At 38.5% G+C, this 17,104-nt stretch overlaps 4 protein-coding genes across 9 annotated transcripts; 1 reads left to right on the plus strand and 3 right to left on the minus strand.

Annotated features, from left to right (window-relative positions):
- Positions 1-157: 157 nt before the first annotated feature.
- On the minus strand, positions 158-9,357 carry nSyb (neuronal Synaptobrevin). 5 transcript variants are annotated; one of them, XR_011033035.1, is made up of 8 exons: positions 9,316-9,357; positions 8,111-8,776; positions 7,276-7,309; positions 6,826-6,976; positions 6,589-6,747; positions 6,447-6,498; positions 3,695-4,127; positions 2,727-2,852 (listed from the first exon to the last, which is right to left on the minus strand). XR_011033035.1 is itself a non-coding variant. In XM_068294967.1 (7 exons), exons 3-7 carry the CDS (start codon positions 7,302-7,304, stop codon positions 2,665-2,667), a joined length of 579 nt encoding a protein of 192 aa, XP_068151068.1. In that variant the 5' UTR covers positions 7,305-7,338; positions 8,111-8,776; positions 9,316-9,346; the 3' UTR covers positions 158-2,664. The 5 variants fall into 5 exon arrangements, 2 of the variants coding, with proteins under 2 accessions (XP_068151068.1, XP_068151076.1); XR_011033034.1 differs by having other exon boundaries at positions 7,276-7,338; XM_068294967.1 differs by lacking the exon at positions 3,695-4,127 and having other exon boundaries at positions 158-2,852; positions 7,276-7,338; positions 9,316-9,346.
- A 115-nt stretch (positions 9,358-9,472) lies between these two features.
- Positions 9,473-10,739, minus strand: Mettl2 (methyltransferase-like protein). 2 transcript variants are annotated; one of them, XM_068294933.1, is made up of 2 exons: positions 10,580-10,739; positions 9,473-10,352 (listed from the first exon to the last, which is right to left on the minus strand). In XM_068294933.1, exons 1-2 carry the CDS (start codon positions 10,684-10,686, stop codon positions 9,515-9,517), a joined length of 945 nt encoding a protein of 314 aa, XP_068151034.1. In that variant the 5' UTR covers positions 10,687-10,739; the 3' UTR covers positions 9,473-9,514. The 2 variants fall into 2 exon arrangements, with proteins under 2 accessions (XP_068151034.1, XP_068151026.1); XM_068294925.1 differs by lacking the exon at positions 10,580-10,739 and adding an exon at positions 10,411-10,572.
- A 660-nt stretch (positions 10,740-11,399) lies between these two features.
- Positions 11,400-12,599, plus strand: Bgb (Big brother). Its single transcript, XM_068291877.1, has one exon. The coding sequence runs from the start codon at positions 11,606-11,608 to the stop codon at positions 12,248-12,250; it is 645 nt and encodes a 214-aa protein (XP_068147978.1). The 5' UTR covers positions 11,400-11,605; the 3' UTR covers positions 12,251-12,599.
- A 186-nt stretch (positions 12,600-12,785) lies between these two features.
- alphaCOP (coatomer subunit alpha) lies at positions 12,786-17,046 on the minus strand. The gene is made up of 3 exons (XM_068291869.1): positions 16,935-17,046; positions 15,787-16,850; positions 12,786-15,724 (listed from the first exon to the last, which is right to left on the minus strand). Exons 2-3 carry the CDS (start codon positions 16,730-16,732, stop codon positions 12,966-12,968), a joined length of 3,705 nt encoding a protein of 1,234 aa, XP_068147970.1. The 5' UTR covers positions 16,733-16,850; positions 16,935-17,046; the 3' UTR covers positions 12,786-12,965.
- Positions 17,047-17,104: the final 58 nt, after the last annotated feature.

Below are 17,104 nucleotides of genomic sequence, written 5' to 3' on the forward strand. Positions count from 1 at the left end.
AGGTTCATGTCAATATACCTATACACATCTGCACATATGTATATATATATGTATAGATATATGTATATACACATATCTAGGTATATATATATATATATATGCACATATATATATAATCATTTAAGTATCGTTTTGGCTTACAGTTTCGCCTTGCCTGCGCTTTCTACCTGCCTTTCGGGCATATGTAAAACATTTTCAGTTTTCCCACTTGTCCCATTCCTCGCCTTCATCATCATTTATTGCCTTTTCCCGTGCCCATCTTTATCCATTTTTTATTTTTTTTTTTGTCGCTTGGGCCTTTTCATTTCTTTTTTTTTTGGTTATTACTTGTGCCTTTTTTCGAAATTTTCTTTTGGTATAATTCGCTCTTTTTTTTAGATTTTATAAATTGTTGGTGTAATCTTTTCTTTGGGTAAAATCAAAAATTAAACGCACAAAATATTTATTTAACATTTTGTTATATTTTGTGATTTGTTCGTCTTTTGTTTTGTTTTTTCGAGATTTATGTATATATTTATATATATATATATGTATATTATTTTCCGTTTTGTTTTTTTTTTTCTTTGTGGTTATATTTTATAATGTTTATATGCATGTGAAATATGTGAGAGGGGTGAGTTTTGTTTTTGTTTTCTTTTTGTATTATGGACACTTGAAATAAAGTTTTGTTTTTTTTTTTTTTTTTTTTTTTTTTTATTTAAGCTTTAAGGGCGACATATTGTACACGCTACGAATCTGGCTAAAAACACCTGAATTTGTGTTTACATCGAATTTCGTTTTATGGTTAGAATATATTGTTGTTAATAATTGTTCATTCATCATGTTATTTTCGTTTATAGTTTGTTTTGTTTTCATTTTGTTTTTGTTTTTTGTTAGTTTTGGTGTTTGTGCCTCATTTTGTTAGCTAGGCATAGCACTTTGGGCAGGCGCTTGTTGTTTTCTAATTGTTAATACATTTGATTGTTAATACATATGTATGTATGTGTGTGGGTGTGGGTGTGGGTGTGTGGGTTGGGGTGTGTTTCTCTGTGTGTGTGTGTGTGTGTGTATATTGATCTGTAATTGTTGAACAAGTTAAGTACAATATGTGCTAAATGATTCGAAAGTAGTTGATTTCTCTATAGTCACAATATTACGATAGACATTCAAAAGTTTTCAAATGGAATGCTTTAGAATGTTTTTGTTTTGGGTGAGGGACTGGAGGGGAGTGGAGTTGATTTCGAAAGTGTCACTGTCCTACATATACAGTCATATATATATATATGTATATATCGTTTATGTAATAACATTAAAATATATATATATATATATATACATATATATATATATATTTCAACTTGTGGTTGCGTTTTTTTGTTTTTTTCATTTTGTAATAACTTAAAATCGCTTCTTTTTATAATAATCAACAAATTTATGATGTCAAGCGCTTAATTTAATCGTTGAACTTTTTGTTTTTGTTTGTTTGTTTGTTTTTTCCTTCTATTTGTTGGTTGTTTTCGTTTTTTTTTTGTTTTAATTTTTTTTTTTTTTTTTGTAACACAACAACAATAATATTTTCAAAATGAACAAAATGCAAATGCAAAAAAAGTCATATAATGTTTTGTTTTTTTTTTCTTTTTGTGTATATTTTTACTAGATTCATATGTTAGCTTTTTATTTAATTGTTTGTTTGGTTTTCGCTACATTTGAATATTTCATTGTTGCACACACACAGTTTTAATAATTTTTTATATTTTTTTTATTTCATATTTCTAATTTATGTCTGTTTGTTGCTGTTGTTAGTTGGTTTTGTTTTTTGCCTCTTTTTGGGTGATCAACAAATTGCCCGACAAAAGTGTTTTGTTTTTTGTGTTTTTTTTTTTATTTTGGATTTGCTCGATTATACAATTGAAATATATTTATGTATATATAACTTTTACTTAGGAACAAAAGCTGAAAATTTTTCTTTTTGGTTTTGGATTACTATGCAACGCTTTCTCGAAAAAGTTAAATACATACATATATTGTTGTTGCTCCGAAATTTTAGTTATCTAATCCGTTTTAGGGGTTTTTTTTTTATTATTTTTTTTTTTTTTTTTTTTTTTTTGTTTTTGCTAAGGAAACTGAGTTCAAAGAGCTGCAAACATGAGGAAGCGTTGTTGTCCTGGCTCGAGGCTGGCGCTCCTTGTTGCCAGCACAGCACAGAAGTTGGTACAATATATATATATATATATATATATATATGTGTATTTATACGTATGTATATATGTATAAGTGGTTTTCCCATATTTATTTTCATATATATACACATATAAATATATACATATGTAAGGATATATGTATATGTATATGTGTTTGAATGTACGGTATATACCATTTAATGCATGAAATAATGTAACCATAAACAAATTAGCAACAACATTTATTTGCCCGGAGCGTCTTGAAGAGTTTCATTTTCGTATATTATAAATAGTATTCATTTTAATGACATAATTTTGTTGTTTGTTTACTTAAAAACCTTTTGCCCACCATTTACTGCTGCTGCTCATAGATTAATATTTTGGGGGTTCTTTGCATTTTTCTAGGATTTTCCTATTTTAACTGAGTTGTTTTGTTGTTCTTTGTTGTCATCTACACACATGCGTCGATTGGCTTTAGAGATAATTACCAATATCGAATAGTTTCTTATGCCCCGCCATGCTTTGCTGATCCTGCTCCTGCTGCTGCTCCTGCGCCATCATCTGCGACCAGCGACGATTGTCCTCCGGCTGAAACGGGCTGCTGCTGTGGCGGCGGCTGTTGTGGTGGCATATATGGCGGATAATTCGGATACGGTGGCTGCTGCTGTTCACCGCCTATGAGTCCTAGTTTATCTGTACGTGGGAATCGATTGAAAGGGTTTGTTTTGTGTTTCGGAAATGTTAGCATAATTGGTTATAAGTAGCATAGAATAGTTCATTGGTTCACCGATCGCATTGATCAATTACATCGATATACAAATATATATATATTTAAATGGTTTAAGCTCAGTAATGATGATACACATATACATAACATACATACATATGTATGTATGTATATAGCATATGCATATGTACATACACATATATGTATATATGAGAATGGGTCGTATTTTATTTACATGAACAAAACAAAACAAAAAAGACTGTCAAACAAAATTATCCTCGTAAACTGTCCCCCATCTCCCAAACCCGCAAAAAGAGAGTCTAGAATTCAGTAAGTAGTTAAGTAGTAGTTGAGTCAGTGAGTAAGTACGTATGTATTTATCGTAAATTTTTGGTGCATCATAAACCAAATAATTTGAATATAAGTAAGTACCGAATTTTATATTGACAACATTGAAAATAAATTATAGAAGCATAAAGTAAAACATGTATCTAATTGTAAGTATAGTTTAAATACAAATACATCACGCTCACACACACGCACACACACACACACACATACACTCTCGCACACACTTACACGTTTACGTACGACCATTGACAACTAAAAACTAAAACTAAAAAACGTCTTACCACATGCAGCTAAAACTTAAAAGGCAAAACAATTAGTATAAAAAAGGAAATTATTTATAGTTTGTCACAAAATGCCAAGCAAAGTGAGTAGTAGAGTAGAGTAGAGTAGAGTATAGAGAAAGCGCACGTGTAAATATTTAATGACAATTGTTTAAATTTGATTGCAACTTGGTTACCGTGTTGAATATTTTTTGGTATTTTTTTTATGTCGTATACTGTCGAATGTTCGAAATTTAGTGTGAAAATGTTATTTTGGATACTGATCGATAGTTCTAATATATCTGTTGTTGTTGTTGGTTGGTTGGTTAGTTGACTGGTTGATTGGTTGATTGATTGATTGATTGATTGATTGGTTGATTGGTTGATTGATTAATTTGATTTGGTTGAATTAGTTGATGTGGTCGGTCAATTTCTCAGCCAATGGATTCTCGAGTGTTGTTGGTTCAGATTTTTGTGTATGGTGTGCTTGTTGTAGTTGTTGTGGTTGTTGTAGTTGTTGTAGTTGTTGTGGTTGTTGTTGTTGTTGTTGTGGAGCTATTTCATTTGCAGATGCGTGCGCTGTCGGAACCACCTGAGAAGGCGGCGGAGCATCATCCGACATATAAGGTTCTACGAGAAATTTTATGAAATGCAGTAATGTTTTTTTTTTTTTTTTTTTTTTTTTTTGGGTGGGGGGGGTTTGGTTTGGTTTTTTTTTTTTTTTTTTTGTGTTTAACGATATTGTTTGAATATGAAAATTTAATGGATCCATGAGAATGCCTTGTATGTACATATGTATGTATGTATGTATGTATTTAGGTAGAATGTATATGTGACATTGTTGTTGTTGTTGTCAATATGATAATTAAACAAAATATAAATAAACAAAGTATTTGAAAAGATCTTCAGATCAATGTTTTAATCAGTGCACCTAGCAGTAGTTTTAGTATGTACTTAATTCATTACACATGACTAATTGAAGAGAGGATCTCTCTTGCATTTTTACCTCAAAAAAGTCATAATTTTATAAATAAATATTTGCATTGAAGGGGGGAGAAAACTGTATCATTTGTTGTAGTTGCTGTTGTTATTGTTGTTGTTAAGTTTATAACAAAAAAAAAATATTAAAAAAATAACATAGATATATGTATTTGTTGGTGTTTCTGATTTATTCTTCGTCTTTCTCTGTAATTGTCATAAAAATATGGTTTTAGTGTCAAATGGAGTTAAAGTAAGAGGAAACAATATTTCAAATATATATATGTTTTTTTAATATATCACAAAATCATATAAAAAGAGATGACAAAGAAGAGTTAAAAGAAACTACAGAGAATTAAGGTTAATACTCTCGACTCTAGAGTCTAGGGGGAGGTGGGGCCAGAGTGAAATAAGTTTTTAGAGTGTGTCTATATGGGATTGAGTATGCGATTTCCTGTTAGATGAAATGATTGTACGAAACATTAGAACTAAATGGAAACTAGTCAAAAAAGTCACAAACACAAGAAAGAAAAACAAAGAAGAAGGGAAAAAAACCACAAACTGAACTAAACTTAAGGTCCTACGAATTATACGGGATTACAACTTTACTAGATATTGGTAACTATTTGCACTATTTGTATAGATACATTTGTACTGCAGAAGTATGGCCGGACTTGTACTAATGGTTCGGTTTTGTTTGCAATGGACAACGGGGCAAACATACAATATACATATATATACTTAGTTTTACACACACAATTAACACAATTATGAAATACATATACATATGTATGTATGTATGTATGTATATATACGAATAAAGTACGAATATACATATGTATGTATGTATGTAGGTACACAGGATATACATAAGACTCAACGTGGTATGTAGTGGTAGTAGTAGTTGTAGTAGTAGTAGTAGTAGTACATAGTAGTAAATCAAAGAAAACAACAAACGAACGACATGACTTTCAGTTGACTGCAAAATCAAATCAATACCGAACCTGGTGCCACATGATGATGATGTTGAACTTTGCATATTAAATTATACAATATATGTATATGTACGTATTCTTTCTTTTGGTTTTTACTTGTATTTTTGGTCGATTGATTGATTGATTGGTTGGTTGCTTGGTTGAAGCTCATGAGATGGGGCTAACAGTTAAATGCATTTTGGATGCGATTGAGCGTTCGTTTCGTTGGATGTTTTTGTTCAGTTTTGCCTTTTTTTTTGGTTTTTGGTTTGTTGTTTATTTAATTTACAATTCGAATTGGTCTTTGGATAAGCGAACGATCATCATCATCAACGTTTAACAGTTGGACTGTGAGTTATTCTCTACTACACTCAGTTAATGAGATTGATATTTTTGTTTGTCGAATTTCAATATGATTCCTTTTTTTTTTTTTTTTTTTTTTTTTTTATTTTTTTTGTTTCTTTTTTTAGATTTTTGTTGGGTTGATGATGCATTGTTGCATTGCATGTTTTGTAACTAAGTTACTAAGTAGAATTCTTATTGATATTATTATTGATATTAGCAATCTACATAAAGTTACCTAGAGAAAAAAAATAAATAAACAAACAGAGTGATGGAATTAAAAACAAAAACAGAATTTAGTTATATGGTGTATGGTATGTGCAGATATTTATGTAATTGGAAATCAAATACAATTTAGTCTAATTAAATCAGTGCTAAAAGTTGAAAATTATAGCCCAAGGGGGGAGAAGAGGGGCAAAGAAAATCTAACCAAAACGAAAGAAACTTCGGAAAAGGAAGAACTAAGAGAGCTTTGTGAGTGAGTGAAATATATAGAGAGTGATAGTGAGTGGATTATCTCGTTGTTTTTGTTGTTGGTATTCTCTACGTTTTGGTCGTCTGTGTTGTAGTTTAATCATCGTGTTATGAGTTAAATATAGTAAAAGTAGTAGAAGACAGCCTCTATATTTGGGGATTTTGTTACGAATGGACTTACTTGCAATAATGCCCACGATAACGAGACCAATTACACCCATTATGATCATCATCTGAAATGTAGAGATGGAAAGAAAGAGAGAGAGAGAGAGACATAGATATAGAGTATTCGAGGATAAATGTTCATGGTTTAAGCTTCAGACCTTCAAATTCTGCAACCAGAATTTTCGTTTTAGCTTGCCCGCCTGCTGTTCAAACTGAGAGGCACCCTGTTGCAAGGCATCGGCACGATCATCCAATTCGGAGAGCTTGCTATCGCGCTCCAAGACCTTCTCCACATTGGTGCGCATGATGTCGACGACCTATACAGATAGATAGATAGATTGATAAGCTGGGTAGATGCATAGATAGTTGAAGTTGAAGGAATTAATCAAACCTACCTCATCCACTTGTGCCTGCGTCTGTTGCAGTCGCTTCTGTGCTGCAATTTGCTGCGGATTATGTGGTCCGCCAACAATTTCGCCATCACCACCCTCGCCGGCTGGTGGGCCAGCGTTTGGTGGGACATCACCAGCTGGTGCAGCATCCGCCCTGTGGTGCAACAACAACAACAACAATTAATTATTAGTGACATACATAAGTTGGGATCCATAAAAACAACACTCAGCTCAATACTAATCAACTTCCAACAGGGCGCTCAAATTAAATACAGGAAGGTCTTGGATTACACAAAACTAATCTATTTATTTTTTAAATATATATATATAGGTATATTTTTTTTTTCTTTTGTTTGGTGTGTGAATAAGTTGAAAACATTTGCAAACGGAGTGTGTGTCAAGAGATTACTAGCCAGACTAAGGCATTAGAGATCAGCATCAGTATCCACTTACTGTTCCTTGTTTTTGTCTTTCTTGCCCATTGTCTCTGTAGGCCGTTAAATTGGTTTTAGTCCACTTGAAGTAAATTTTGTCATTAAACACTTTGAATCGTTCTGAAGGAACTCTCACAATGCTATTCCAAATTCTAATATGTATTGTAATTTTCTTCTTTTTTTTGATAACATAGAAATATGTATGTACCTACATGGATACGTGTATGTATGTGGGACAGCACTATATATAGAGGATGATGCATTAAAGTTGTCAGGTCAAGTGGAGCCTCTAGAGAATTTACATTGGGTACAACTTTTGACCATGGTTAAAAAGAGGCAAGGGGGTTTGAGACTTGCATATTCATCAAACATACAATGTTTTAGGAATCATTTTTGTTAATGTGTCTGTGTGGGTGTGTGTGTGTGCGTATAGGTATGTATATTTAATGGTTTGCATTTCATTTGAATCATCGGAACCCTTTTCTGGCAAGTATGTATTTAAAATTATTGATTTTACGATGTGAGAACGCAGCATTTTGCCATGCCATGTGATGCGGTGTAGCCAAATAAAAACATGAATGATTCATGGAGGTAATAATAGAACTAAAACTGCCCCAAGAAAAGATTGTGTGTTTTGGTAAGTGCTTGTTGTAAGTGTGTGCGCGTGTGTGTGTGTGTGTGTGTGTGTGTGTGTATGTGTGTGTACATATGTGGAAAAAAAGGCTAGAAAAATGTCCTTATTGTGTTTGTCATACGAATGCAAATGAAAATATACAACTTAAAAGGCAGAAAGGCAAAAGAAAAGCAAAGAAAAGAAGAGAAATCAATAATGTGTTGTGATGTCCATCACTTACATTTCTTTCTGGTTGTGGTTGTTGTTGTTGTTGTTCTTGTTGGTAGTGACGCCTTTGTGGCTGCTGTTGTGTGTTAACAAATTTCGACCCGGTCGTCTCGCTGTGTCCCTGCTGAGTGATTGTGATTACGGTGAATGTGGCCCGTAGTTTCCGCAGATCTAGATTGGTATGCACTTGGTGGCCAGCAAAACGTCTTTCGCTTGAGCGCGTGCTATACTGCTGCTACTTGTCGATGGCGCAAGGGGGTAGTAGTAACGTTGTGTTTCTAACTGTTGGTAGTGGTGGATTGGGTGCAGCAGAACTTGAATTCGTTGTTTTTGTTACGCTCTTTCTCTCTCTCTCTCTCACTCTCTCTCTGTCTGTCTCTCTTTTTCTCTCACAATCTCTCTGTGGGTCCTCGTCTTTCTCTCTATTTCGATCTGTTCTGCCGTGCGCTATTGCGTCTGCCTGAGCTTTTTCCGTCTCCCTCAATCGTCAATGAATTTTCACTCCTCTTGAATTCCGGTTTTAGCGGTTGCAAAGGAATCGCCAATATATATATATATATATTTGTATATGTTTCTATATATGTGAGTATGTGGGAGTTACACTTGCCACGACAGCCTTTTTGCACCACCGCACACAGCACTCAATAAAGGAATTTTCTGGCTCTGTTGTGTGTTGAATCTGTATGAACAGGAAGCGGAAGGGTAATAGGGGGGTGGGGAGAAGTTTTAAAAATAGTTTCAATTTTTAAGTATATCAGCAAATGTTATGTTTAATGTTATTAACAAGGACTACATTCTTCTCTCACTCTCTTTCTCTCTCTTGATTGGCTTTTTTGAGCTAATGCAATCTTCTGTTGCATACACTCAGGAGCGACAAATTCCTTGCCTTATTCTTTAATAACAAAACTGAAAAATATCTAGATAATGCATTTGCAAATTCTACAATGTCCACTTGCTTGACATGGGCAAAGAAAAATCAATGAAAAATTCACATTGCACAGTATTAGTCAAATGCCTTCATATATGTATGTATATTTTCGTTTAAACAATTGTCAACGCGCTAAACAATGCCTAGACACTTGTAAATTCAACGCAAATTGATTAAACTAATTTTACAGTTTATTAGAATATTGTTTTTCCTTTTTGTAATGTTAAAATATATATATAAATAAATTAAATAAATACTTTTTCGCAGCTGAAGAAAAAATTTTCACTTACGACGTTTTTTAGCCAACTGCGAAAACTTCAGCTTTTCTAACTGTTATGTGTATTTGGGGAAAAAGCTTGCGCCAAAGAGGACATCAGCGAGTATGTGCCAAAGCGACGAGAAGCTTTCAATCTTTGATAACGAAGCAAAACAGCGAGTACAAATATAAAAAAGACATATGTTTATTGTATGTCAAGCAAGACAAACTATCTACAGGGGTTTACGGAATTTTGTTTGTATCCACACACGATACATTTTTAAGCAACGTCCCCGATTAACTTGCAGTCGTCGGTCCACAATGAGCTGTTCCTCTTGCAACCCCGCCTTTGTTAGCATTTCTCTCAGCTCCTGTTCGGTGAAAAAATATACCATGGTGCCATCACCTCTGACATAAAAATTGTCCTCCAAGCATTTGCCATTTTTGAACCGCAATTGTGCCAAATCATAGCGGCCATAATCGCGAAACAAGAGCAGTCCTCCTGGTTTAAGGTATCGGTAGCAATTGTCTATTACCTGCTGCATTTTCAGGGGCTCAATGGCCGATAGTACAAATATCATTACAATAATGTCCTGTGAATTCTCCTCGAACGGCACTTTCCATCGCTCCAGCGTAGCATCCATTACAAACACCTCGCAACGTTTATCGTCGATGTATTGCTGCTGACGTTGCAATATCTCGATGGCCCTGCTGGAGAAATCACATCCATATACTTTCAGTTTACTCTCGTTACAGTACTGTATAAGTGGCATAATGGTGTTGCCCACTCCACATCCCAATTCAAAAATGCTGCGCGGTTGTTCTTGTTGCTCCACATTGGCCGATTCAGTTTGTTGCGTATTAATCGGTGCAAGCTCTGGGAATTCAGTGAACAGCCAGTGACGATCTTTAAAAAAGCGGTTATCATGTATGCCATAGAAGGAATCCCAGAATTGAGCAGCCCCCGTTTGAAAACGTTCCTTTTGTTCCTCGCTCATTTTGGTACCCGAATTCTGGGCTACTGCCTTTTGGGCTGCTTCCTCCTGCTCGGCATTCCATTCCACGTGGTCCCTGTATAGTGAAATTTGGATATCACTGTATTGTATAACTTAACAACGAAATTCAGTACCAGGCATTAAACTCGAACACATCGCCCACATTGGTCAATATGCGATCACCACCACCACCTGGCTTCTTTCGCTTGCGGGTGTGTTCATAAGTTTTGTTGCCGCTGGCCCAGCAACGCCGCCAAATCGAACTCATCCACGTGCAAGCACAAGTGGATGTTGCATATTTACCAAGCATTATGCTTATAAACATCATCTATCTCCTGAAGCAGCCGGGTGCCGAATTGTGGACGCTTGGCTAAATCCTCGACATGTCCTGAAGGTGGTGCCTCGCTCATTACTTAAACCAACGATTGTAAATAAAAGGTAAATAAAAAGCCTAAAGCAGCGCGACTCAATTTTAAGAGAAAGTAGCTCATTTTTAAGAAAGAACAAGTGTCACATCGATAAATCAAGGTGGCAACCGATAGGTGTTATCGGTTTGTGGCATAACGCGCGGGCAACAACACAATATTCAGAAATCTTCCCAACGGGGTTCATTTGAGATACTTTTGTAATGAATCGGGGAAAATCAACAGCAAAAATCTATTTTATCTGCAAATTCTCGAATCTGGATTTGATCGGATTTAATGCAAGGTTTAATTTAAATTGAACAATATTTGTGTATGAATAATGCTTGAGCCTTTTATCATATACGATTTCTTACTCACCCTTTACTGTGGTCAGTCTTATCACTTCGGCTATTTGCTCCTTCGCTTTTTTCACATCTGTTTTTCCGTTATTATTAACAATTCTTTACACCAACTTTCACGAAAGAATTATTATAAATGGGTGTCATTGCCGATGTTATATGTTTTGCTCTACACAGCAAGACTAACTCGACATTGACATAAGCACTCGCCTTAATCTTAATTGCTATGCTCGATTTAAAAAATCCGGGTCATCAACCCCTGCTATCCTTTGACCGTTACCCAACACCATGCAACATTTTATCGATAAACTCGAAATGAGCTGGGGCACGCAAATTAGGATGAGTTAGGTATAACAAAACCGCAATATTTGTAGCACAGAAAAAAAAACAAAAAGAAATAAGAGTTGAATTAAATTTTAAATATTAATTATAGCAGATGATCAAAACAGAAAAGGAATCGATAAAACGCATTAGTGAAAGTTAAACCACAAAGTCCAACGATTAAACAGCCCGAAGAAACGTTAAAGTCCGAGTTTGTGGAGAACCACTACCATTACGCTTTCAAGATGATGAACGAAGCTGCAGCTCTGGCAAACATGATTCCCTACGACACAATTGGACTCTACGAGCAGCCCAAGCCCCGGTTCATTTTCAAGATGCCCCGTGTGGTGCCCGACCAAAAGTCCAAGTTCGAGAGCGATGAGCTATTTCGCCGTTTATCGAGGGAGAGTGAGATTCGTTATACGGGATATCGGGAGCGATCCATTGAAGAGCGACAAGTGAGATTCCTAAACGGCTGCCGTGAGGGCCATACAGAGACAAGCTTTGTGGCATCGGGCACCAATCTTCAGTTGGTGTTCAATGCAAATCAGAATCCCTACCTGCACGACAAGGAGTGCGATTTTGAAAAGGAACACGGCAAGGTGCATATTAAATCCTACTTTATAATGAACGGCGTATGTGTGCGTTTTCGTGGCTGGCTGGATCTGGAAAGGTTGGACGGCGTGGGATGCCTTGAGTACGACGAGCGTCGCGCCATGCACGAGGATGCCATTTTGCGCGACCAGATCGATCGTTATAATCAGCGACTTCGCGAGTTTGAGGATACCAAGCGAGCCTATCGCGACAACCGGCAGGACGAAATGGAGGCCGTCCGACGGGGTGTCGCCTCTGGCGGAATTGGTGTAGGAGCCAGTATGTGGCGACGTTAGTTAGACCTTTGGACGGCAACTGTGCCGTCCCAGTCGCCGCAGCTAGAGACTCAATTTGCAAATAATACTCAATATTTTATGGAAAACTGAAAATGCTCCAGTCTTTCGCCGTTAAACAGTCCAAAAACCGGGATTGGATCTGATTACGTGCAACTATGCTAAGATTATGATATGCTCTCGAATATAAATGTATTTACTTGTACTTCTGTATGCTCTTAGTCCGTAGGAATACTCTGTAGCTTTTACCTAACGTATGCTTTTATGGTATTAATCCCAAAATCTTACAGTTAATGTCAAATATGATTGACAAATATTATACTATAAAAAACTAATAAATATTTACGTATAATCGTTCTGGCATTTTTATTATGGAAAATCGCGAATTCCACCGCAATGGCTCAGTCATTAAGAGCCATAGATTTGGAATGAATCTTGTGGAATTTGATAACTTAATAATTATAAATTGTTTTGAAAGAGCTTAAGCCAAACAGAACAACGCAGCCGTTCAGTATAAAATTTTCGAGCCGGGATGAGATTAATGTAGATGTTGTATAAAGTTTATTAACGTTTATAGATATAATAATGTGTATGCCATATGCTTGGAGGCGTAATTCTAAGGGCTAAAAGTTAAATTTTCAGATGTAAAGGGACTCGACGCTTGGCGGGAGAAGAGGAGACAATAGCACGCAAGTCAATATCAAGCGCGTTTGTCCGCTTAGCGGAATTGCAGATTGGAAATACGCAAACCGATGCTATCCTTACCGATTTGGCTTACCTCACATACCGTGCAAAGGCGGCCCTTGTACTGTGGCTCATATGAGGATCCACAGAAGGGACACGTCACCTCGGGTTTGCCACGATAGATCGGCTTCCAACTAATGCCACAGATATTGAATGGGTTGAACTCTTCGTACTGCAGCTGGTGCTCATCTATGGGATTCACTTCGCACGCTTGTAGAATTTTACGCACTTGTTGCGCTACATCCGGTCTAGGGGCCAGCTCCAACAGACGACGGGCAAATGATGCAGCCGTCTTGTAATTCTTCAGTTTGAAGAACATATTGAGGGCTGTACGCAGGGTGAGAATTTGGTGAACAGGCTGCAGTTTGCAATGGGTGAAATAGGCGGCCATTTCGCAAATGCGCTTCTGCTCCTCGAGAGTCGATTTGGGCATGCCCTTTCGTTCGGTTTCCATTTTTAAGCCCACAATATATTCTGAGCAGATCTTAAGCAGCTGTTGGGCCTCGGCGGTATCCAGCTTGGTTTCCACCACTAGAAGCGGGATACTGATCAATATGGAATGGAACTTTTCAATGGCCTCAGTGAATTTGCCAGATGTGGTCAACTGATAGCCAGCCTGCAGACGGGCCACCAGATCATTAAGCTTAATGCCCAAGGCCGGCCGCTGAAGCTTTACATTGGTCTCTCCAAAGTTACGTAACGGGTAGCCGGAAAGTGATTCCAAATTCGGATTGGCTGTGTAGCTAGTGCGCGAGCAGGCGTAGCTATGCAGGAAGAGGGTCTTGAATGGCTTAAAATTGACCACGCCCAACTGGTCGTTAAGCAACCGGAAGGCGCTCTCAAAAGAGCCAGCCTTGATGTGATCCAAAACTAAAGGTGAATTGTTAGCCCATTGCTGTGCTGGCGACAAACCCTTGTTTGGCGCTGCATAGTAATTACTGTCCAGAGCAGAGGCTTTTATCTTGGATGCCAACTCTTCTGGCACCACTAAGTCGTCGTCACCCACATCCCAGCCGGCGCCATCTTCACCACCTGCGCCCTGTGGATCGTCGGTGCTGAGAGCGTCGTGCATTTCATCGTCGCCGTCTTCATCCAAACCCAAATCGGCGTCAGCTCCCCAGCCATCGCCGCCTCCATTGTGTTCATCCAATACAGCCGCATCCGCATTGATATTGAGGGCTTGACGGGCCGTTGCACTGGTGCCAGCGCGAGTGACCATGGCGCCTTCGAAGAAACCTTTGGATACAGATAGCAGTGGCCAGTTTGTTTCCAGCTGTTGAATGGGCACTGGCGGCTGAAGCAATTGCGCATTGTCGTTCACTTCAGGCAAGCTATGCCCCTGTTCGGTAATGGCTGTGCCTAGCGACTCGGTTAGCTCCTCTAGACCGTGAGTGGCTGCCGTCAGATAGGCCAATGAGAGTTGTCCACAGTTCTTAAGAATGTTAACACGCTCGCGGACATCGCCAAGCAACAGGGCTCCCTGATATTGGGCGGACACATCCTTTCGGATCTCTGCAATCTTGTTCATCTTCTTAAGCTTTTCTAGGTTGCCAGTAATAAGATAGAGAAAGCTTAGCTTGTCAAAGTTCTTGGTGCGTTGGTAGCACATTTCCACCACTTGGTGATTGCCTTGCAACAGGCCAGCCTGTCCCAGACGGTCCCAGCAATTCTTATCATCCAGGGCTTTGGCTGCTTCCAGGGCAATCTCAATGTTGCCGCACTCCAGCGCCAATCCAAATCGCGTTTTTTCGTCTTTGACGAAATGCAATGCCACCTCTGGATAACCCTTCTGCTGTAGATATGCAATAATACTTTGGCCCACCAAACGGGCATTACGCACCATGTGAAGAACCTCATCGTATTTGCGTTGAATTAGGGCTAACTTAAACTTGTATTCCGTGGGATCGATGTGCAACACGCGCGTACGGCACTCGCGATCCAAGCAGAACACCTGAGTTCCCTTAACTCGTGTTAAGTAAATGGGCAAATCCAAGGTGCGAATGATGCCGTGATCACCATTGGTAATGGCATATTTAATGTGGTTGCTTGTTGTATAGATAAATACGCCCGACTCATCCCATGCTCCCGACTTGACACGGCAATTTTCCTGCACCGTACACAGATACTGCAGGCGGCGGTCGCAAATTGTCACAGAATGCTTGCAGAGCAGCGCAACCAGCGACATATCTGGTGACCAGACCACATAGCGGCATTTGGCCAATTTGATGCTGCCCACCGAGACCAGGCGCTGCACTTCGTAAAGGGTAACAAACTCAGGATCGCGAATGAGTAGCATGCCAGTGCCTGCATAGAAGATTTCCTCACAGAAGGTTGGTATTTTCTTGGTCACCTCGTTTTTAAAGTTCTTGATAACCAGCTGCTGGTTGCGGTCAAGCACAGCAAACCGATTACGGGCCACCCAAATTGCCGTAATGCCAGAGCTACGCTTACTGTCCGATTCAGTTTGACTATCGGTATCCTTGGGTATCTGGCAGAGATCGTAGGTGCTGTTTTCCAGATTGTTAGTACGTGTGCATATCAAAACAGCGTTTAGAGCTGGATTGTACGACATGCTGTAGACCGGTGACTTGCCCGGACGCAGCTGCATCACAACCGTGTCCTTTGTTGTGGTAAAATCTAATTTGCGAAGGAATCGATCCTTCACATAGTACAGCATGTTGCCATGGACGGCATACGCTGGGCGCTCTCGTTCCAATTTGAAGACAACCATACCTGAAATGCAAAAAATTTTATAAAAAGTTGTCCAAAAGATTGTTCTACAAATGATTGCTCACCTCCATCATGGCCAGCAGCAAACAGGTTGAGCGTAGGATGGGCTGTCAGAATCCAGAAACGCTCATTATCTCGACGGAATGTGAATAGACACTGACGCTTGGTCATATCCCAGACGCGAATGCTACGATCCTCGCCATTAGAAATAATCAAATCTTGACGGGGATGGAATAGCACACTAGACACATTGTTGTAGTGACCGCGGCAGGTATCAACCTCCCATGCTTTGTATTCATTCATACGCCACAGTTTAACCAGACGATCATCGGCACCTGACACAATCAGAGGTAAAGTGGGATGGAAACTGGCCCAGTTTACACCACGATCATGGCCCTCGAGAACATGTTTAACAACAGCGTCTGCCTGCCCAAAAAGATCAGTAGCTCCTGGATGGCCCTTCAAATGATCATCCAAGCCGCCAGGACCTGGGGCCACATTCTTTTTGCGCAATCCGGAAATGTCCCAAACTCGTACTGTCTGATCCAATGATGCCGAGACAATCTGATCCTCTGTAGGATGGAACTGGGCACACATCACATAATGATTATGTCCAGTGAGCACACAGATGCAGTTGCGCGATTGCCAATTCCAGATTCGTATTGTCTGATCATCGGAGGCGCTCAGTATCCATGGATACTCGTGATGAAACGCTACCGTCCGGACATAATCCAAATGTGCTAGTAGAGTAAAGATGCAACGACGCTGCTTGTAATTCCAAACCTTGATTTTATAGTCATCGCCGCCAGATACAAATAGCGGCATCTGCTGATGAAATGCTACGCCCCGAACCGGCCCATCGTGTTCATCGAACTTTTCTAGCAGTGTATGCATACGATAGTCCCACAATTGGATAACGCCGCTGTGTAAGCTGGTTAAGATCCATGGCCGTTTCGGGTGAAACGACAAACCCTTCACTCGAGCCGACTTGGACTCGAAATTAGTCAACATGTTGGCAATTATTGTCTTCGAATATAATTTACTATCGCTATCTCTGTTCCTCAGGTTGTCGTGTCCTAGTCTTCGGCTTTTCGTCTACTTTGGCCAATTAAAGCAATACACTTTTTTTCTATAATGCAAATTTGAAGAAAAGAAAATACCCGAGCAGTATAATGTATTGTTTCCAATATTATACAGAATTTAATTAACAAACCATTTAATTACAAATGTGACACGTCAATTGGGCTGCAAAAATCTAGCAGTGTTGGCAATGGTGTTGCTGATATAGAGCTGCCAGCTGACAGCTGACTTCAGAACGATACACGTATTGCCAGACTGTTTTGACTATTTATGACTTTTATGAGATAAAACTATTTCGGTCAC

This window comes from Drosophila tropicalis, unplaced genomic scaffold (assembly GCF_018151085.1).
Source record: "Drosophila tropicalis isolate 14030-0801.00 unplaced genomic scaffold, ASM1815108v1 contig_1190, whole genome shotgun sequence".
Lineage (NCBI taxonomy): Eukaryota > Metazoa > Arthropoda > Insecta > Diptera > Drosophilidae > Drosophila > Drosophila tropicalis.